This window comes from Pezoporus occidentalis, unplaced genomic scaffold (assembly GCF_034315485.1).
Source record: "Pezoporus occidentalis ecotype Australia unplaced genomic scaffold, CSIRO_AGI_Poc_V1 ctg323, whole genome shotgun sequence".
Taxonomy (NCBI): Eukaryota; Metazoa; Chordata; class Aves; order Psittaciformes; family Psittacidae; genus Pezoporus; species Pezoporus occidentalis.
The window spans coordinates 217,733-238,087 of record NW_026915192.1 but is presented as its reverse complement, the minus strand read 5'-3'; the positions used below and the strand labels follow the sequence as shown (position 1 = coordinate 238,087).

Below are 20,355 nucleotides of genomic sequence, written 5' to 3'. Positions count from 1 at the left end.
TTATTTTTTCCTCCTCTTCCCCCCCCCCCTTCGCCTCTCACACACACAAAAGGCAGCGGAGCGGGAGGCGGAGGGGAACCGACCTCCCCTCTGCGCCTCCGCCGCTCGCCGCCTGCGGAAAGCAAAGAAAGACACAGCGCAGCAGAGCCCTGGCTTGCCGCTGCCTCCCCCCTTCCTCCTCCTCCTCCTCCTCTTCCCTCCTCCTCCTCCTCCTCCTCCTCCTCCACCTCCTCCCTCGCTCTTGCCTTCTGCCGCTCCCGGCTTTGTGGGGGCTGGGATAAAAGGGGGGGAGCGCAGCCGGCGGCGCGGCGCGCCCAGCCCCTCGCTCCTCTCCGTTGCGCGGCGGGGACCGCGGCTCCGCTTCGCTCCGCTGTCAGCGGCACGGCCAGCATCCGGCACCCCGGGGAGCCGTGCAGCACCGCCGGGGCATGCCGGGCCTTGTAGTCCTTCCTTTCCCTTCCCCCCCCCCCTCCTTTTTTTTCCCCTCCTTCTTTTCCTCTTCCCCCCCCTCCGCCTTCTTTCTCCTCCCCGCCGCTGCGAAGCGCGCAGGGAGGGGCGCAAGCGGGCGCGCAACCGTTGCGCGCTGCTTGGGGAGGGGAATACTTTAAGGGGGGGGGGGTAACCGGAGGTGGTTTGCCGCCCCCCCGCCCCGGGATGCCCCCCCTCCCGTGATCCCAATGGGATGCGCGGGGCACTGCTGCCCTCTCCCGGGCACTGCGCACCCCCTCCCTGAGGATGTGGGATTTGGGGACACCACAGCCCGTGCACCCCCGCTTTGGCACAAACCGAGGTGCGCATCATCACTTCAGCACCCTCTGCATCTCAGCACCCTACGGAGCACCCCCTGGTTTATTTTCCCCTACTTTTAATGAATTTCTTCTTAAGCTCTTGTGCCTGGAAGCATCCCCACTGCTCACTAACACCCTGCTCCTCCACATCCTTTGGGATCCCCTCTTATCCAGGTCTTCCAGGAGGCCAAGTAATGACCGAACCCCCTTGGGACAGAGCAGGGAGCTGCTCTCCAAGCACCTGGAGCACCCCATGGCTCCCCTGAGCATCTCCCCACCACCTTCCCTCTGAGCCTCCGCTGCTGTTAATGTTCCCAGAGCCGGGTAGATCCAATATAATTAAAGTAGATAATACCAGTGATGTTTGTTATGACATTGTGTTTTTGTGAGTGACGAGTGAAGGGTTAACTCCAGGGAATTGGGAATATTGCTTGGCTGCTAATAACACGTGAGTCATCGATGAAAGAACACATGGGTGCAGGGAGAGACACAGCACCTGGTTCTACAGCAGCCCCTTCGCCTGTGTGGGGCAGATCAGGGTCTGATGCCTGTTTCTGGATCAACAGGCAGAAAGGAGTGAATCCAGACACCCCCAGTTTCACCACCACACTGGGATGAACTGGGGTCACGCAGGGTGGTGTCTTCCAGTGGGGACCTATTGAAAAGCCGTGAGCTCCATCCCATCCCGTGCACCCTGTAGGGATTAGCAGGGATGGATTGGGAACCAGTTGGATTCCACACACCCTGGATAAGGATGGGGATCAGTCTGCATCACTCGGGAAGCAGAGCAGTGGGGAGGCCTGGGCTGCAGCCCGGTCAGCAGAGGAATCTGCACACGCAGACAGGATCACTGCAATTGCTGGTGGCTGAGTGAGCAACTTTGCTCCCTCGTCCCCTCGCCCTGAATGTCAGCTTTGAATTTTCCTGCTATTTTTAGGGATGGTTCAAAACACCCAAGGAGGATCCCTCCCTTCTCGCCTTGCAGGGCTCTGCACCCAATGGGTATTGCAAGGCTGAGTGTAGCTGTGGGAGAGCAGGACAGAGGGACAGAGGGACAAAGGGACAGAGAGATGTGAAACCCTTTCTGCTGCAAGCAGAATGGGTTAGAATGTAAAAGATTTATTCATTTAATCCAAAGCATTAAAAGGTCATGTATTAATCAAAGAGATGCTTAAAACTGTCAAAGTCCTTTGTCAGGTTTGAAGCGCATCTCTATAGTTATCATAAAATATATATATCTGTCTGGCATGGAGCCCTCGGCAGGGCTGGGAGCAGGGACGAGGAGCAAAGGCAGGCTCTTTGCAGTGGGGTCCTTGTGGAGGGGGACCCCTCCTTGAGCTCTGCTGGGCTCCCATGGGTGCCCAGCACCCCTAAGCTGAGCTGTGTGCATTGGGGACCACTTCACTTATCCCCAGGCCTGGGTTTGTCCCCTGCCAAGCTCGGCTGCGGGGGGTGTTTTGGTGTTGGGGGACAGATGGGGAGATGGGGATGGGAAGGGGGTTCGGTTTGATGGGGGTGATGAGTCTGGGAGTGGATTCCGCCCTCACCCCTGGTTCTTAATGGGCACAGGAAGTTCGGGGGCATGGTAGGGGGCACTGGGGTGGGTGAACCATGCCCAATGCCACCCGAGTCACAACGCGGCGGGTGCTCAGCCCCGCCGGGGTCTCTTAATGGTGGGTGACGGAGGATGGTCCCCAGGGCCACCCGGGTCACCCGGGCACCCCGTCCCCTCTCCCAGCCAAGTGCTGTGTCAGCAGCGCTGGCGTGGACTTACGCTACCATCTAGTGGCTGCTTTGCCGAGCCGGGGCCACCGCTGCCCCCTGCTCGCAGCACCGTGTCCCCACACGCTGCGGGCTCCAACCTCAATCCGCTCCATCCCAAAGAGGCAAGGACCCTCTCCTCAGCCCCCTTCCCACGATCAGACCTGCCTGGGATGCTCGGCTTGGCTTGGATGAGCGGTGGTGGCCAGCAGCCTGCAAGCCACCAGCACCCTGGGGTGGGTGCAGGGGGCTTGGGGGCAGTGGGGTGCAGCAGGGGAGAGCTGGGGTGCACATGGACAGCAGAGCTAGGGGGACAGTGAAAGGTGAGTGATGCTTTGGTGGGATGCAGGAGTTTGGGAAGAGCGTGGTTCAGAGGCCCCAACTTGGGTTTGGGGTGATCCTGCCCCTCTGGGATCGGTGGAGCATTTGGACCAGGTGGGTTTGCCTTAGTACATGTAAAGGGGCTCATCCATCCCTGAATTCCTGCCCTGTGCTGCCCCAGAGCAGAGGCAAAACCATCCCAAACTTCTCCCCAGTGGAATCATTTTGGAGCAGCCACCAGCAGCACTACGCCTGCTGTGCCTCCTCCCCATCCATGTGTGTCTGCATGGTGACCCCATCATCAGCCAAGAACCTTCCATCCCCAAATCCTGCTGCTCCCTGGATGCTGCTGGGGCTGGTGCATGGCTCTTCCCAAAGATCAGCTGCTTATCCATGGGAAAAGGCATACCCTCCCAGAGACTGGTGCTGAGCTGCTGGGTGACTGCAGATAGACCCCTCTCTGCCTCAGTTTCCCCTTTGGAGACACAGTCCCTGCAGGCCTTGGCCAGCAGTCCTAAGCCTGGTCAAGCTCAAAGCCCCATTTTTGGCCACTTTCCACTGTTGTTTGGCCATTCCTGCCGCAGGGATGTGGCTCTGATCCACAACCCAGGAGCTCCACGGGCTCCACCAGCCCCTGGAGAGCATGGGCTGAATGGGACAGGCCCTGTTTTGGGTGGGGATGGCCCCTTTTTGGTCCCATTGAGGGACCAAATGTCCCTCAATGACCGTGTGCCAGCGCCGGCCATCTGCAGTGGTCTCACACCTGCGCCCACCGCGCACTTGGCACCGGGTGAGCATCCTGGCTCCAGAACCCCCCTGCTCCTCCATCCCGCATGGATGGAGGCTTGGCAGAGCAGCCAGCCGGAGCGGGACCGCATGGGCAGGGATTGGCACCATGGGGAGGGGGGGCCTGGGGAGGAACAGGGCGGGACTCGATGCCACATCCTCGTGCTGGATCCATCCCTGGGCTGCAGCAGGGGAGCTGATGCTGAGCTGCTTTGCCTCCTCTCCAGGAGATGCTGCAGCCAGGGCTCGGCTCTGCATCCTCTGGGATGCTGCAGGGACCGCGCAGCCAGGAGGGGAAGGGGCCAGAGCCCCCCTGCCTGGATGCTGAGTTTTGCCCCCCACCCCCCCAGCACCCACAGGGTGCTCCCTTCAAGCACCCAACCCAAGCACCTTTGGGGTGGGGGGGAGAGGGAAGACCCTTTCCCCACCTCCCCATTGCTTCTGGCTGGAGGAGCCCCCTCCCCTTGGGTGCTGAGGGGTGCTGTGCCCGGCCCCAGACACTGTTGCTTCATCCCAGGTCCATGCAGCCCAAGCATTAACATCAAATCAACGCCCCCCTCCCTGTAGAGCCTGCTTGCATCCCACTGTGAAACCCTTTAACCCAAACCCACCCTGCATGGTCTTACCATGGGGCAGCCCCTCTCCCCAAAGGAGGGGGGTCAGAAGGACCCAGGCTCCCCCCCACTTGTTAGAAAGGTTTTATTTCTCTCTATTTACAGACTGCATTTATAAAACCATCAACAATGAAGACACCCCCCCCCCCCATTCCCTCATCCTTCCCCCTTGGCATAGCCCTGCCCTATGGGTGCAGGGGGGTGCTGGCCATGGGGCCAAGCCAGGGCATCCCCTCCCCATCACATTCACATTGCACCCCAAATCCCCCCGTCAGCCCCTGATAATGCCTTGTCACAGGGGTTGGAGCCAAGCTGCAGCCAGGACCCCCTGCAGAGCACTGTGGGGCAGACCCCATCCTGTACCCCCCCCCTCCTGCCCCCACAAAGGGCAATGGGAAACAGCCCCAGGGGCAGATCTGAGCCCCCAGCCTCAACCCCTGGGATCCCAAGACTCCCTGTTTGTGTGTCATCCCCCCCCCCCCCCCAGTGCAAGCAGAGGTTTATGGCTTTAAGGAGAGGAGATTAAGGGGGGGGGGGGAGGGACACGAGGGGATCCCCCCAAATACAGGGGTCCCTGAGGGTGAGGGGTATGAAATCCTATAAATTAAAATGACATAAAGGGGGGTTGAGGTGACTTTCTCCAGGTCAGAGCCAGGATTTGGGGTGGGTTGAACCCCCCCCAGCTGCTGGGGAAGAAGAGATGGAGCCCCCAACCCCAAGGCCTCTGCTGCTATAACAGGAGTGTCCGGGGGCCATGGGGGGGTTCCCCAAAGCACTCCTCTGGTTCAGAGCCGGCTGTGAAGGCAACAAGGGGTGGGGGGCACTGCTTTGCCCCCTCTCTGGGGGCAGAATCCTTGTGCAAAGCCCCGTGTCCCCCATGGGGCACCCCGAGCACCTCCCAGTGGGTGGGTTTTGGGGGGTCACGGCCAAAGGGAGCGCCTCCCCTGCCCCAAGGCCACCCCAAAGCCGGGGGGGGGGGGTCACTGGTTGTCGCCAGGCTGGTACTGGGGCTCGGTGGCGGTGAAGTAGTCCTCGAGGAAGGACTGGAGGTACTCGAAGGTGGGACGCTCCTCGGGCTCCCGCTTCCAGCACTGCACCATCACCTCGTGCAGGGATGGGGGGCAGCTCCCGGGGCACTGCATGCGGTACCCGCGCTCCACCTGCTCCAGCACCTCCCGGTTGTTCATTCCTGCGGGACAGGAACACCCATTGGCACCCCCAGTGGTTCGGGTAGGGAGGCACAGGGCAAGCCTTGCTGGTCCTGCTGCCCCGGGGGGGCCGTACCTGGGTAGGGCACCCGGCCTTTGGTCACCAGCTCTGTCAGGAGGATGCCAAAGGACCAGACATCCGACTTGATGGTGAATTTCCCAAAGAGAGCAGCCTCTGGAGCAGTCCATTTGATGGGGAACTTGGCACCTGCAAGCGGAGGGAGGTGAGCTGGGGCAGCCCTCTGCACCCGGGGTACCCCACATGGGGGAGGCCAGCAGCAGGGACAACCTGTACTGAGGGCGTTCTGCATCCAAGGCACCCTGCAGTGGGAGGATGCTGCGCTGAGACACTGTGCACTGGGGCACCCAGCACCCAAGGCATCCTGCATCTGGGATACCCATCATCTGGGGCACCCATCCCCTGGGACACCCACAGAATTCCAGCCTGGTTTGGGTTGGAAGGGACCTTGAAGCTCCTCCAGCCCCAACCCCTGCCACGGGCAGGGACCCCTTCCACTGGAGCAGCTTGCTCCAAGCCCCTGTGTCCAACCTGGCCTTGAGCACTGCCAGGGATGGGGCAGCCACAGCTTCTCTGGGCACCCTGTGCCAGCGCCTCAGCACCCTCACAGGGAAGAGCTTCTGCCTAAGAGCTCAGCTCAGTCTCCCCTCAGGCAGGTTCAAGCCATTCCCCTTACCCTGTCCCTCCATCCCTTGCTTAAAGCCCCTCTCCAGCTTTCCTGTCAGCCCTTTTAGCTTTTTTAGTTCGCTTCTCCATCACCGAGGATACCCATCACTGGTGGTAACCAGCTCCAGCCCCAAGTGGGGCCGCAGCACGGGGGGCACAGGGCAGTGGTTGCAGCAGCACTGTGGCACCACAGCAGCTCACCCTGGCGCGCTGTGTACTCGTTGTCCTCAATGAGGCGAGCGAGGCCGAAGTCAGCGATCTTGCACACCAGGTTGTCTCCCACCAGGATGTTGGCAGCACGAAGATCCCGGTGGATGTAGTTCATCCGCTCAATGTAAGCCATGCCCGCCGCGATCTGAGGAGGGGGACACAGTGAGGACGTACCCCATGGGGGCACCCCCACCTCCTTCCAGCATCCCCAGTACCTGGGCAGCCATATCCACCAGTTGGGGCAGCTTCAGGTAGCGGCCATCCCCATCCTTCAGGAAGTCCAGCAAGCTGCCTGCAAGCAGAGGGTCCCGTTCAAAGCATCCAAGAACCATCTGTGCCCATCCGAGGGGGCAAACCTCCCACCCTAGGACCTGCTCCCTGCCCAGCAGCGCCCATGCAGGGTGAGGCTTGCCCCCTGCTCACCCTGGCTCATGAACTCGGTGACGATGTAGATGGGCTCCTCCGACACCACGGCATAGAGCTGCACCAGCTTGTCGTGCCGCAGGCGCTTCATGATCTGAGCCTCCTCCAGGAAGGCCTCTGGGGACATGGTGCCGGGCTTCAGCGTCTTCACCGCCACCTTCGTGGTGCCATTCCACGTCCCTGCACCAGGGATCACAGCATCACCACCAGCACAGGGGGCAGCCAGCCCTGGCAGGGCTGGGAGGGATGGATGGATGGATGGATGGATGGATGGATGGATGGATGGATGGATGGATGGATGGATGGATAAATGGGTGGAGGGAAGGATGCGTGCATGGAGGAGCAAGGAAATCAAGGCAGGGCAAGGAAGGGTCCTGACACCACCATACCCCCCCAGGCCAAGGAGCCCTCCTCATTCCATTTCATGGGGACAAGACACCCGTGAGCTTCTCATACCAACCTTACCCCATTCCCTGTCCCTCCACGGGGAGCCTATGCCTGGTACCCCGTGATGCTGCTGCTTCCCACCCCGGCCGGCCAGGCCAGCCTTACCCATCCACACGTCTCCAAAGCATCCCATGCCGAGCTTCTTGTCCAGGCTGATGGATTCCCGCACTATTTCCCAGGCGTCCTTAGCTAATCCCAGGGTCTGGGGCTTCAGAGTGGGGCACACACGGGTGAGCAGATGGCACAACCCATCGTTACACTCTGCGGGGCAGAGGGATGCAGGGAAGGGAGGAAGGAGCGGGGGAATGCGATGGGATGAATACAGCATGCATGCCGAGCGGAGCGAGCACGGGGCACTGCGGGAAGAGGATGACAAAGAGGGGTCCCCCCGGCCTGGATTTGTGCTCCCATTTGAAATGGGGGGGCTGCTCGCCCACGATGGGGCATCCCCGTTGTGACCCTAGAGCAGGACATGGGACACATTGGTGCCGCTTTCCCTTGGGGTGGATGCCAGGCCGGGGGTGCCCCTTCGTCACCCCAGCCCCACCACTTGCCCCCGCTTGCCCACCGGGCCCTACCCATCCACACTTCCCCGAACTGCCCATTGCCCAGCTTCTTGAGGAGCTGGAGGGACTCGCGGGGGATCTCCCACACGTCCTTGGTCTTAACAGACAGGTCGGCCAGCCTGGGGGTCCCCCTGGGGCACGGCACAGCCAGGCGGCAGCACAGCCCGGCCGCCCGCTCTGCGGCACCGGCGAGGGGACACGCATCACCCAACAGCATCTCGCCCCCAACCCCAAGCCCGGGCATCACCCACATGGCCCAGGCACCCCTTAACGTCAGACACATCAATGGGAGAGGGAGATGGTAGGGATGCAATGGGGTGCACCCTCTCATCTGAACCCCAAACCCCCCCATCCAGACCCAGGGGCTATTTACCTCGGAGCTGCCTGTGCCGAGGACATGGAAGAGAGGGGACACTCAGGGTGTTCCCTAATGCCACCCCTTCTCCAGTTCAACCCCTCTAGCTGCCTCTTGCCACTGGGTCTCCTGGGCTTTTCCTACCCCATGCCACCACCCCTCCATGCCTTTCCCCCCCTGGAATGCCATCCCACCCTACCTATATAGTGCTGGACCAGCTGCTGGACAGTGTCGAACTGGGCACGGGTGGTGATGTAGTAGCCCCCGTTGTCAAGTTTCCGGATCTTATAGTGCTTCACGTGGTCTCCTTTGGCCTCATCCCAGTCCCGGATGGAGAGGGAATAGGCACCTAGGTGTGGGCACGGCTCAGGGGGGGATGTGGGGTGCACCCCCCAGTGTCCCCATCCCTGTGCCCATACCTTTGGTCGTCTCACTCTCCCGGATGAGGAAAGTGCCCCTGCAGTTGCCGTGACACAGGAGCTGCCGCTCCGCATCCTTGCGCCCGATCTTCCCAAAGTACCACCTGCAATGGGGCCGGGCTCAGCACCCCATGGGCACCCCATGGGAACCCCGTGCCCTCCCTCCATCCCTGGACCCCCCACCTACTCACTCTTCTGCCTGGATCGAGTCCACCGGGGCCACGTAGTTGCTGGGGATGTAGCCGGTGGCACCCGAGCTCAGCGACCTGGCCTCCCACCAGTCACCCTCCCTGTGGGAAGAGGAACGGGGTGACAGAAGGAACAGGGTTGGACATGGCTGTCCTGCACACAGCACCCCCAGATCCTGCTCTGCCCCACTGTGGGGCCCTTGTCTCTGCTGAGACCACACAACTCGTGACCCACATGGCTCTCATAGGTACTCAGTGATAGAGCTGAGTCTGCGTCTGCAGTGGTACCCATGGCGTGGGGACACTGGGGGTGGCAGGAGGGTGCAGGGGGGCTCACGTGTTGTTGATGATGTGGAATTTCTCCCCCTTCTGGAAGGTCAGGTCATCCTCCGTCCTGGCCTCATAGTCATAGAGGGCAATGAAGAGCGTCACACCTCCCCCTGCAGCACATGGAGGGGACCACAGTGACCCCCAGGCACCCCCCATCACCTCGAGGGTGCACCAGGACACCCCCCCCCACTGACCTGAGATGCCCCCGCTCCGCATCTGCAGCGTGTTGGAGGTGAAGCCCCCCGGCCCCAGCAAGGATGGAGCTGCAGGGACCGCTGCGCCGTGGAAGTTGTTGAAGTCAGGGATGCGGGTGAAGATGGCACCCGGCTGCGTGGGCTCGGGGTCATACTGGGACACAGGGGGCTGGGGGGCACCCAGCTCGCCCCCCACTTGCCCTTTGCGGGTGCCCTTCTCTTTGCAGTGCACACAGCCCATCCTGGGCACGACCTGCGGGACGGAGGGACGAGCCCTGCTGACACAGCACACACGTGTGCAAGCATGTCCCAGTTAAATAGCCCCGGCACAGCCAGCAGCAGGGAGCAGGCTGTGAAGAGGTCCCCCCTGGCACCCATGGGTGCTCCTGTCTGTGGTGACCCCACTCACTGCAATAGCTCCTCAGGTCACTTCAGCTGCTCCATTGTCACCTCGGGGATGGGAACAGGCTCCTGTGGACAGAGAGGAGGGCACGGGCTAAAACAGCAATCAATGGGCTGCAGCACCCCTCGATGGGCTGAAACACCCCGAGGTGGGCTCTGACACCGCTGCACGGGCTAAACCATCCCATCCATGGGCTGCAACACCCCTGCATGGGCTGCAGTAGCCCTGCATGAGCTAAAGCATCCCTGTATGGGCTGCAATAGCCCTGCATGAGCTAAAGCATCCCTGTATGGGCTGCAATAGCCCTGTATGAGCTAAAGCAGCCCTGCATGGGCTGCAATAGCCCTGTGTGAGGTAAAGCAGCCCTGCATGGGCTGCAATAGCCCTGCACAAGCTGCAACACCACTGCATGAGCTAAAGCGTGCCTGCATGAGCTGAAACACCCCTGCACAGACTGCAACACCCCGCATGGGCTGCAATAGCCCTGCATGAGCTAAAGCAGCCCTGTATGGGCTGCAATAGCCCTCTGCAGGCTGAAACCACATCCTCAAGCAGGTTTTCCTGCTGCTGTGTCCTCAACAACCCCATCACTGCCCCCGAAGGGGAGATGCATCCCTTTAAGGGTGGGAAGGAGCCCTCGCAGTGTCCCTGTCCCCATTCCCTTTGCTCTGTCTCCATCAGGACACCCCAGCTCCAGCTCCAGAACACAGGAGATGGAGCCTTTGGGCTGGATGAGCCATTTCCCCTACCACTTGGTTTCACTTTCCTCTCTCACAGCTCTCCCACCTTTGCTTTCAACACCTGCAGTGTGGCAACACCGCAGCCATTGCCCAACCCCAGCGGCTCGGCTGGTTCAGGTTCTAGTTTTGCTGACCATAAGTGGCTATTTCAGCTGACAAACAGGCCCAGTGCTCCCAAACCCCAACCCCTCCGGTGGGAATCACCCGCCCTCTTGCTGACATCAGGAGGAGCATCCTCCAGGCAGGCACAAGGCTGACATCCCACAGCACCACGGGGTTCAGCTGCTGCTTGTGCCATGCTCGTGCATGATCCCCTTCCATAGGTACCCATAAAACTGGTTCCTGACCCTCCCAACAGGGCAGAGTGGCACCAAAACTGTCCCCTCGTGTCATCCTTAGCAGGGGGATGCAGCTGCACCCATACCCAATGGCCTTGGCTTTCCAGGAAGGGGCTGCTTGGGAATGGGAGCAGATGGCAACCGGCTCCACCGGCACCGGTCCCAGCCAAGCTGCCAGCTGAGCCCCAGCCAACTCATCACCCCTGCCACTGCCACCACCCCACCGGGCATGGCTGGGGCCTGTCCGTCTGTCCATCTGCTCCATGCCCCCCCCGCCTCCGTGGGTTATGGGGCAGTTCAGCCCCATCCCCAGCTCCGAGCTCAGTGTCACCCACCCCATGGGGATCACCCCATTCCCTGCCTCCATTCCCCTTTGGGGAATAATGGTGATGGAGGCGGATATGGAATCATCCCGCCCCCAGTGCTATGGAGACAAGGCAGGGTGAAGGTGGGTACCCCAGCACTCAGAGGTGCCAACAGCTCCCCAGAAAGCATTTGGGTGACAGAGGAACCCATCCACACCTACACAGCAGGAGGATGAAGCAGCAGGAGCACAGCATGGGAGAGGAGGAGGAGGAGGAGGAGGAAGAGGATGGTGCATGGGGATAACCATGAGGATCCCCTGAGAGTGGTCTTCCCACCGAAGTATCCCACCCTAGCTGGGTGGAATGGATGGGAAGCGCCATGGGCAGCGTGCTGCTGTTCCAGTGCTATTCCTGGCCACTCTCCAGCAGTGATGCCCACAGGGACACCCCTTCCCCTGCCTGCACATGAGCAGGACAAGGCTCAAAGGGGGTTTCTGGCCCCCAAACCAGCTCTGACCTGGAAGAAGGAGCTCCCTCCCCCCCGGCCTCCCAGCCCCATCGCTGGCTGGGAAAGCAGGATTTCCGCTGGAAGAAGAGCAATTCCCGGATCCGAGGGGCTGCAGGGGCGGAGGGAGGGCTCCAAATACAATGTCCCGGGAGGAGCGGGTGGGGAGGGAATTGTGCAGGGCAGGAAGCGGCGAGTTCCTGTCCCTCCTTGGGACACACCAAAGGACCAGGGACAAGCAGAGCAATGGGGAGCGGGGGGAGCACCCACTCTGGCCGTGGCCTGACGCCCCTATAGCTACCCCAGCATCCCACCGTGGACACCCACTGGGCTGCCACAACATCGGCATCATGGGGGCTGGGGAGAGCAGAGGGGTGTCCCCCCATCACCCCCAGCACCCTGGGTTGCTGTGACCCCCTCTCAGGTCCAGCACAGGCAAAAGGCACCATCTGTCCCCCCACAGCTTCCCCATTGCCACCCGTTAGTGCCGGGAGAGTGAGCGCCTGCCCCATGCAATGTTCCCCCTCTCACCTGCTGCCCCCAGCAAGGGAGGTTGAGGGTTCGCTGTTCACACACCCCCCACACCCCACACCCCCCCCAGTCTCACTGCAGCAGCCGTTGCTGCCCGGAGGGGAGCACTAAGAGCAGGACCCATGGCATCCCCCAAGGCTCAGTGGGGCTCCATCCCCATGGCTCAGTGCCCCATCCCACCCCAGACCCACAGCTGCCCCGCACATGGCGGGGGTGCACACAGCAAAGGGACTGATTGAGAGACACCCCCGTACTGCACATCCCACCTACCGCCAGCCCTGCTGCTCCGGCTCGCATGGACCCCTGCTCCCGCGCTGCTCCGGATGAGACCTCAGGCTGGGGAAACAGCACAGCACCCCGAACCCCGGCCGTGTGGGCTGCCGGGGGGGTGCCGGGCCGATGTGGGTGCTGTGGGGAGCGCGGCGAGGTCCGTGTGCGTGCGCTTCCCCTGTCTCTTCGGCAGCTCTTGCAGCAGAGCAAGGAGCTTCCCCTCCCCTCGCCACCCCTTCCTCCCAGCGCTCCCAGCACCGGCTCTCGGTACCAGCGCCCGCCGGGACCCAGCTCTGTGGGATCCATCCCTGCTCCCAGCGATGCGCCAGGCTGGGGGCCGCCTGCAGCCATCGGGAGGCAGAGCGTGGCATCACCCCCGGCACCCCCCGAGCGTGGCAAAGGGACAGCGGGTTGCGAACAGGGGCCACGTCCCAGCGGGGTGAGGGCAGGGGATTGCGGCCACATTCCAGCCTGGAGCTGGCTGCAGCCCCCACGTCCCCGCAGCTCCAGGCTGGATTGCAGGTGCATGGATGGGGGTCCTGCCCCACCTCGCCAGGCCTTCCTCTGCCCCCTCCTCCTCCTCGCCTGCGGTTAGCCCTCGCAGGCTGACCTCTTTCCTGTGTGAAGGTGAGCCTGGCGCCGGTGTGTCCTGTTCTCACGGCGGGGGCAGGATGGGGACCTGCTCCACACGGCCCTTTCCATCCCCACACTCATCCTGGGATCACAGCTCCTCTTCATCCCAGCCTTGGGGCTTGCTGAGGCGGCTGTTGGGGATGGAGCCAGCCTTGCCACAGTGTCCCCGTGTAGGGGCCAAGGCACAGCAGGGACATGGGCTGCTCAGGCTCCAGCCCCACAGGGGGCATCACCCCTGGTGATGCTGAGCCCAGCCTGCACCCGGGGTGCCCCACACCCCAGACAGGGCCGGTTCATCCCCTCCTCCAGGGAGGGCCCCAGCTTCTGCATTGGCTCCTGCCTGATTTCACCATCACCAGCTCTTGCTTAAAGGGAAGAGGTGGTGCTGGGAGCCGGGGCGGCGAGGATGGGTGCTCTCCACTGGGTCATAGCCTGTGCGCTCTGCACCATCACCCGGGGTGAGTCTGTCCCATTGGGACACCCAGAGGTGGGAGCTGGGGTGGTTGCTGCATCCATCACTGCTCCTCCTGCAGCTGGCAGTGGATATGGGTGCCCAGACCCAGGGTGTGCTGAGCACCCATGGGAGAGGCTGGGTGACACCAGTGGGGCAGCGGGGGCTGCCTGTATTAGGTTGGATAGGGTTTGGAGCAAGCTGCTCTAGTGGAAGGTGTCACTGCCCATGGCAGGGGGTTGGAACTGGGTGTCTGGTCCACCCCATCCCCAGCTTGGCCTTGGTGGGGCTCAGCCCCACTGAGCCCTGCCCCTCTTCTGCCTCCCAGGACAGGACTCTGGGCTCTCCCGCTCACCCCCTCACTTCGGCTCCATCTACCACGTCCGAGGTAATGGGACCCTGCAGCATCCCTTTGCTGGGGGGAGAGGAGGATGCTCAGCACCCGACAGGACCAGGCTGTCCTAACCCATGAGCCGTGGGGACAGCAGCTTGGTTGGCTGTGGGGCTGCATCCTCTATGGGTGAAGGGTGGGATGTTGGGGTGTTGAGGCCGTCTCTCTCACAGGTGTCATTAACCTGCCCTATGCTGAGATCGAGGAGCCCTTCGAAGCCTGGTACAACCTGACAGGGAACAAGAGCCGCATCCAGTATTATGGGGGTAATAAGGAAGCAGGGATCCATCTGCTCCAGGCTGTGCCCACCCTGCCCCCTCCCAGTCCAAAGGGGCAGGAGCACCGTGCCTCAGTTTCCCCATCCCATCGGCACAGGGCAGGTGATAACGTACCAGCTGGCAGCTGTGAAGCCCTATGGGATGCGGTACAAGATCACCCCAGAGACCACCGAGAAGGAGGTGAACACCAAGAAATGCTTCCAGCTGCCTGGCTCCAAGGAGGACGTGGTCAAAGCTCAGAGCGTCTTCCCCACCATGGATGGCTTCAAGGTGAGTGATGCCAGAGCCTGGATCCGCCTCACTGCCCAGAGCATCCTCACGTTCTGGGCTGGGGTTCAGGGCAGCCGGAGCTGCTCCCTTCCATCCCAAGGACAGGCCGGGACATGTTCCTGTGCCCCAGGGTGCAGGGACGGTCGCTTCCCACCTGGATTGGGGCTGGACTCCTGCCTCCTTTCCCAACACCATGTTGGGACGTGTCGCAGCCCACACGGATGCCAGCGTTTCGGGATGGTTTGGGCAAGTCCCTGCATGGCAGCGGCTCAGCTCCTGCTGTGTGTCCACAGGGAAAGAGCTTGGAAACATGCAGGAAAACCCTTTAGGAGAGGGTGTGCAGCCAGGGACACCCCTCTGTGTGTGCACATACAGCACTGTACACAACAGGGTGTCCCCAGGGCACTGCTGAGCTGGATAATCATGGAATCCCAGCCTGGTTTGGGTTGGAAGGGACCCTTGTCCCTTTGTCCTGTCCCTACATCCCTTGTCCAAAGCCCCTCTCCAGGTTTCCAGCACTGGAGCTGCCTTGCCTTGCCTCCTGCCCCATGCTCTGCTGTTTGCTATTGGCCATGTGGCTGCTGGATCCAAGAGCCTGGCAAGGGCACATGAGCTGACGCTGTGTCCCTGCTAGTTCCTGCGGGAGGAGTACTACCGGGGCCGGTACTGCGCCGTGTGGCAGAACATCACCCACTGGGCACAGAAGAAGAACGTCTACACACTGTGGGTGACCAACTCCAGCTGCGGGGTGGCCCCCGTCCACTACGAGATGCGGGGCTACAACAGCCTGCTGGGCTCCCACTACGACAAGTACGAGATCGCCTACACCGACTTCGACAACAGCTTCCCACCTTCCATCTTTGACCTCCCCATCAACGGTGAGCCAAGGATGGACCCCACCATCGTGTCCACAGGGTGTCCACTGGGTCCATAGGGTGTCCATTGGGTCCATAGGGTGTCCATCGTAACCAACAGGGTGTCCATCGTGTCCATAGGGTGTCCATTGTGTCCATAGGGTGTCCGTAGTGTGCATAGGGTGTCCATCGTATCCATAGGGTGTCCATCGTGTCTGTAGGGTGTCCATCATGTCCATAGGGTGTCCGCCATGTCCATAGGGTGTCCATCATGTCCGTAGGGTGTCCGTCGTGTCCATAGGGTGTCCATCATGTACATAGGGTGTCCATCGTGTCTGTAGGGTGTCCATTGTGTCCATAGGGTGTCCATCATGCCTGTAAGGTGTCCATTGTGTCTGTAGGGTGTCCATCATGTCCATAGGGTGTCCATTGTGTCTGTAGGGTGTCCATCATGTCCATAGGGTGTCCATTGTGTCCATAGGGTGTCCATCGTATCCATAGGGTGTCCATCGTGTCTGTAGGGTGTCCATTGTGTCCATAGGGTGTCCATAGTGTCCATAGGGTGTCCGACGTGTCCATGGGGTGTCCAACGTGTCCATGGGGTGTCCGTCGTGTCCATAGGGTGTCAGTCGTGTCCATAGGGTGTCCGCCATGTCCATAGGGTGTCCATCGTGTCCTAGGGTGTCCATCGTGTCCATAGGGTGTTCGTCATGTCCATAGGATGTCCATAGGGTGGCTGTCATGTCTGTAGGGTGTCCATCATGTCTGTAGGGTGTCCATCATATTCGTAAGGTGTCCATCGTGTCTGTAGGGTGTCCATTGTGTCCATAGGGTGTCCATCATATCCATAGGGTGTCCATTGCATCCATAGGGTGTCCATCATGTCCGTAGGGTGTCCATGGTGTCTGTAGGGTATCCATCGTGTCCATAGGGTGTCCGTTGTGTCCATAGGGTGTCCATCATGTCCGTAAGGTGTCCATCGTGTCTGTAGGGTGTCCATCATGTCCATAGGGTGTCCTTAGTGTCTGTAGGGTGTCCATTGTGTCCATAGCGTGTCTGTCATGTCCATAGGGTGTCCATTGTGTCCATAGGGTGGCCATTGTGTCCATAGGGTGTCTGTCATGTCCATAGGGTGTCCATTATGTCCGTAAGGTGTCCATCGTGTCTGTAGGGTGTCCATCGTGTCCATAGAGTGTCCATCGTGTCCGTAGGCTGTCTATTGTGTCCATAGGGTGTCCATTGTGTCCATAGAGTGTCTGTCGTGTCCATAGGGTGCCCATTGTGTCCATAGGGTGGCCATTGTGTCCATAGGGTGTCTGTTATGTCCATAGGGTGTCCATAGTGTCTGTAGGGTGTCCATCGTGTCCGTAGGGTGCCCATCATGTCCATGTGCTCACGGCATCCTCTCCTTGCCCTGCAGAGACGAAGAAGTGCGGGGTCTTGCCGGGGAGCGCGGCGGAGCACCGTGTGCTGGCCAACCCCATGGAGGACCTGGTGGGACGGCATCAACCCTGGGCCCATGAGGTCTTCCACCACTACCGCAGGCAGCATGGCCGGCGGTACGGCTCCGTGCGGGAGCTGGAGCACAGGCAGAGCATCTTCGTGCACAACATGAGGTACGGGAGGATGGAGGGGGAGAAGCCCTCGGGTCCGGGTTAGGGTTAGGGCTGTGCCGGGTGATGGTGCCGGTGCCAGCTGATGCCGTCCCCGGCGCGGGGCAGGTTCGTGCACTCCAGGAACCGCGCCGCGCTCTCCTACACGCTGGCCCTGAACCACTTGGCCGACCGCACGCCCCAGGAGCTGGCTGCACTGCGGGGCCGCCGCCGCAGCCGGGCCCCCAACACCGGGCAGCGCTTCCCCAGCGAGCTCTACACCGGCCTCATCCTGCCCGAGAGCCTCGACTGGCGCATGTACGGTAGGTGCGGTGCTGGGCTCGTGGTGGCAGCGCCCTGAGTGCCACCGCGCTCCCCATCACCATGCTGTGGGGCTGTGCTATCCCCTGGGATACACGGCTCCCTGTGGTTCTGCTCAGCAACTGGAAGATGGAAGCAGGGGAGAAGCTCTTCCCTATGAGGGGCATTGGAATGGGTTGAACCAAGAAGCCGTGGCTGCCCCATCCCTGGCAGTGTTCAAGGCCAGGTTGGACACAGGGGCTTGGAGCAAGCTGCTCTAGAGGAAGGGGTCCCTGCCTGTGGCAGGGGTTGGTGCTGGATGAGCTTTAAGGTTCCTTCCAACCCAAACCAGGCTGGGGTTCTATGGTTATCTGATCAAGGCAGCTCAGTTTGCAGCCCTCATCCAGCCTGGTGTCCCATGGACAAATACATCATCTGAAGCCACATCTGGCTTCACATAGAATGACAGCATCCCAGACTGCTGCTCCATCCCCATCCAACCTGGTCTTGAGCACTGCCAGGGATGGGACAGTCACAGCTTCTCCATTCAGCCCATTCCAGTGTCCCAGCACCCTCACAGGGATGAACTTCCTTATATCCAACCTGAACTTCCCCTGCTCCAGTTTAAACCCATCCCATCTGGGAGTACACCAAGTCGTCACCTCCTGCCTCAGTTTCCCTTCCACTTATCCCCATCCCCTGGTGCCCCCTCAGCCTCTCACCCCCCAACCCGCTGTCCCCAGGCGCTGTGACCCCCGTGAAGGACCAGGCTGTCTGCGGCTCCTGCTGGAGCTTTGCCACCACGGGTGCGATGGAGGGTGCCCTATTCCTCAAGGTGGGAGCGGGGCCGCGCTCCATGGGGATGGCCGGGGCGCCGGGAGGGTGCCTGTCCCCATCCCTGCAGCGTGTCCCCTCCCCAGACCGGTGTGCTGACCCCCCTGTCCCAACAAGTCCTCATCGACTGCTCCTGGGGCTTCGGGAACTACGCCTGTGACGGGGGGGAGGAGTGGAGAGCCTATGAGTGGATCAAGAAACACGGTGGCATCGCCAGCACCGAGTCCTACGGCACCTACAAGGGGCAGGTGAGGGGTTCCCCAGGTCTTTGGGGTGCTTTAAAGCCATGGTGGGGCTGATCAGGATGGGTCAGAGGTGCTGAACGTGCTCTGGAGGTGGGGATGTCTCCTTGTCCCCAGGCTCCCTGCAGAAGCAAGCACAGTCCAAAGCCAGCCCCAGGCTCAGTTTCATCACTGCACGCCGCGATTTCTCCTCTTGCGAAATAAGGGACAAGGCTCCTCCACCCATGGGTGGTGCTGTGGGTCCCTGCGTACCCAGGGGTACAGGGATGGAGCAGGGATGGAGCAGGGCTGCCTGGGGACAGGGAGGTGGCTGCAGGACACATGCAACTGCCCCCAGGCTTCGGGTGTAGAGTCAGCTCCCATCCGCACCACAGGGGTAGGGTGGCACAGAGGGGTCAGAGCCAGGATGCTGCCCCACATCACTCCATGCACCCTGCTCCTGGGGGCTCCTGATGACACCGTGTCCCCTCCCTGGGTACCACAGAATGGTTTGTGCCACTACAACCAGTCTGAGATGCTGGGCAAGATCACGGGCTACGTCAACGTCACCTCGGGCAACATCACAGCAGTGAAAGCTGCCATCTACAAGCACGGCCCTGTGGCCGTCAGCATCGATGCCTCGCACAAGACCTTCTCTTTCTACTCCCACGGCATCTACTATGAGCCCAAGTGTGGTGAGTCGGGGGGACCCAGGGCACGGGAGTCCCCAGGGAGATGCCAGGACTCCCCAGTTCCAGCTTGGGTTAGGAGGGGACCAGCCCCACATCCCTCCCCTGTGCTGCAGCGATGCCCACAGAACAGGATGCCCACATCCACCATCACCTCCTGTGTTGTCCCCTGCAGCGAACGAGACAGGAGAGCTGGACCACGCGGTGCTGGCCGTGGGCTACGGGGTCCTGCAGGGAGAGACCTACTGGCTCATCAAGAACTCCTGGTCCACCTACTGGGGCAACAACGGCTACATCCTCATGGCCATGAAGGACAACAACTGCGGTGTGGCCACCGAAGCCACCTACCCCATCCTGGCCTGAGCCACCCTTTGGGCTGCAGGGAGAGCCCTCGGCAATGCTCTTGGCACTCATCCCTGGATGAGCATCCCTGGATGAGCATCTCTCAATCAGCCCTTGGGTGTGAGCCCATCACGCAGCAGGACGCTGTGGGACACGGTGGGACAGGGCCATGGGGTGCTGGACAAGGGGACCCTGCTGTGGACTTGCCAATAAAGCCCCTGCAATAACAGTGGTTCGCTTCTACAGGAGAGGCTCCGGTGCTGCAGAAGCAGCTCCGTGCCCTTTGCAGAGCCATTCCCAGACAGCCCAGGCGAGGGGAGCGGCTGTTCCAGCCCTGTCTCCTGAGGTGGAGCACAAACAAGCCCAGGGATTTCTGCTGAGCTGAAACATTCCTGGCGTGGGATGCTGGGAAGGGGGGAAGGCATCAGCCTCTGCCCCACTGCCTGTTGTGGCTACGGGTGGGGATGTGGCGCCGGCAGCGTCTGATGCCACAAGCACAGGACAAAGGGAATGGCTTTAACCTGCCCGAGGGGAGATGGGGATGGGATCTTAGGAAGGAATTCTTCCCTGTGAGAGCGGTGGGACACTGGGATGGGTTGAACGGAGACGCTGTGGCTGCCCCATCCCTGGCAGCACATGCAGCCAGTCTAAACTGAGCCCTTATCAGCTCTGCTTTGGGCTGCTGCTGCTGCTGTCACCTTGGGCTGGTGGCCAGCGGGATGCACGCAGACAGGAGGGGTGAAGGCCACTCTGCTCATGGCTCCCCTTCCCGGGTCTGTTCTTCCATGCAGCTCCTGTCATTTCATGCCCATCTCTCTCCTTTTCCCAGTTAAAACCCCTAAGTGCAATCCTAGCTTGCCCTGATGGTGTGTCCGGAAGGATGCAGGGATGCACACAGCCCCCATCTCCCCATGGCTCCCCACAGCTACACTGGGGGACATGTCCCAGGGAGCAGGGAGCACCCAGAGGGGCTCTGGGGTGCCAGGCAGGGTCTCCCTGCACCTCGCTGCCCCTGGTTGCTGCAGCACCCTGCATGCAGCAATGCCTGGATGCCAAGTGCCCAGAGCACAGGGAACCCCCAGCACCCAGCCCTCAGTCCATGGGGCACCCACC

General features: G+C 61.4%; 3 protein-coding genes across 11 annotated transcripts in view; 1 reads left to right on the top strand and 2 right to left on the bottom strand.

Annotated features, from left to right (window-relative positions):
- AHDC1 (AT-hook DNA binding motif containing 1) overlaps positions 1–463 on the bottom strand; it is a 46,653-nt gene extending 46,190 nt beyond the window's left edge. For 2 of the 5 annotated variants that reach the window (XM_062628785.1, XM_062628786.1), the window contains exon 1: positions 246–463. In XM_062628785.1, the coding sequence (XP_062484769.1) occupies positions 246–392 (147 nt within the window). In that variant the 5' untranslated portion in view covers positions 393–463. Of the gene's footprint in view, positions 1–45; positions 63–83; positions 208–245 lie in introns of those variants that run through there. The other 3 variants (XM_062628792.1, XM_062628793.1, XM_062628791.1) reach the window with 2 other exon arrangements.
- A 3,877-nt stretch (positions 464–4,340) lies between these two features.
- On the bottom strand, positions 4,341–12,616 carry LOC134168757 (proto-oncogene tyrosine-protein kinase Yrk). 3 transcript variants are annotated; one of them, XM_062628781.1, is made up of 13 exons: positions 12,388–12,616; positions 9,705–9,766; positions 9,296–9,548; positions 9,109–9,211; positions 8,775–8,873; positions 8,584–8,687; positions 8,364–8,513; positions 7,349–7,504; positions 6,797–6,976; positions 6,589–6,665; positions 6,365–6,518; positions 5,555–5,686; positions 4,341–5,459 (listed from the first exon to the last, which is right to left on the bottom strand). In XM_062628781.1, exons 3-13 carry the CDS (start codon positions 9,534–9,536, stop codon positions 5,251–5,253), a joined length of 1,605 nt encoding a protein of 534 aa, XP_062484765.1. In that variant the 5' UTR covers positions 9,537–9,548; positions 9,705–9,766; positions 12,388–12,616; the 3' UTR covers positions 4,341–5,250. The 3 variants fall into 3 exon arrangements, with proteins under 3 accessions (XP_062484765.1, XP_062484764.1, XP_062484766.1); XM_062628780.1 differs by lacking the exon at positions 7,349–7,504 and adding an exon at positions 7,822–7,986 and having other exon boundaries at positions 12,388–12,613; XM_062628782.1 differs by lacking the exon at positions 7,349–7,504 and having other exon boundaries at positions 12,388–12,614.
- A 735-nt stretch (positions 12,617–13,351) lies between these two features.
- LOC134168756 (digestive cysteine proteinase 1-like) lies at positions 13,352–19,474 on the top strand. Of its 3 annotated transcripts, none has more exons than XR_009966662.1 (11): positions 13,352–13,478; positions 13,800–13,859; positions 14,036–14,128; positions 14,238–14,410; positions 15,045–15,288; positions 16,685–16,880; positions 16,986–17,179; positions 17,900–17,991; positions 18,108–18,238; positions 18,717–18,906; positions 19,076–19,215. XR_009966662.1 is itself a non-coding variant. In XM_062628778.1 (11 exons), the coding sequence occupies exons 1-11, from the start codon at positions 13,427–13,429 to the stop codon at positions 19,261–19,263; spliced, it is 1,644 nt and encodes a 547-aa protein (XP_062484762.1). In that variant the 5' UTR covers positions 13,352–13,426; the 3' UTR covers positions 19,264–19,474. The 3 variants fall into 3 exon arrangements, 2 of the variants coding, with proteins under 2 accessions (XP_062484762.1, XP_062484763.1); XM_062628778.1 differs by having other exon boundaries at positions 18,077–18,238; positions 19,076–19,474; XM_062628779.1 differs by lacking the exons at positions 13,800–13,859; positions 14,036–14,128 and having other exon boundaries at positions 13,401–13,478; positions 18,077–18,238; positions 19,076–19,474.
- The last annotated feature ends 881 nt before the right edge of the window (positions 19,475–20,355 follow it).

Coding starts and splice junctions, on each gene's coding strand:
- LOC134168757 (XM_062628780.1), bottom strand. CDS start 9,536: ATGGGCTGTGTGCACTGCAAAGAGAAGGGCACCCGCAAAGGGCAAGTG. Junction 7,987..8,363: donor GCTGGTCCAGCACTATATAG/GTAGGGTGGGAT, acceptor CCGGTGCCGCAG/AGCGGGCGGCCGGGCTGTGC. Junction 5,687..6,364: donor CGAGTACACAGCGCGCCAGG/GTGAGCTGCTGT, acceptor CTCCGCTTGCAG/GTGCCAAGTTCCCCATCAAA.
- LOC134168756 (XM_062628778.1), top strand. CDS start 13,427: ATGGGTGCTCTCCACTGGGTCATAGCCTGTGCGCTCTGCACCATCACC. Junction 14,129..14,237: donor CCGCATCCAGTATTATGGGG/GTAATAAGGAAG, acceptor CCATCGGCACAG/GGCAGGTGATAACGTACCAG. Junction 14,411..15,044: donor CCACCATGGATGGCTTCAAG/GTGAGTGATGCC, acceptor TGTCCCTGCTAG/TTCCTGCGGGAGGAGTACTA.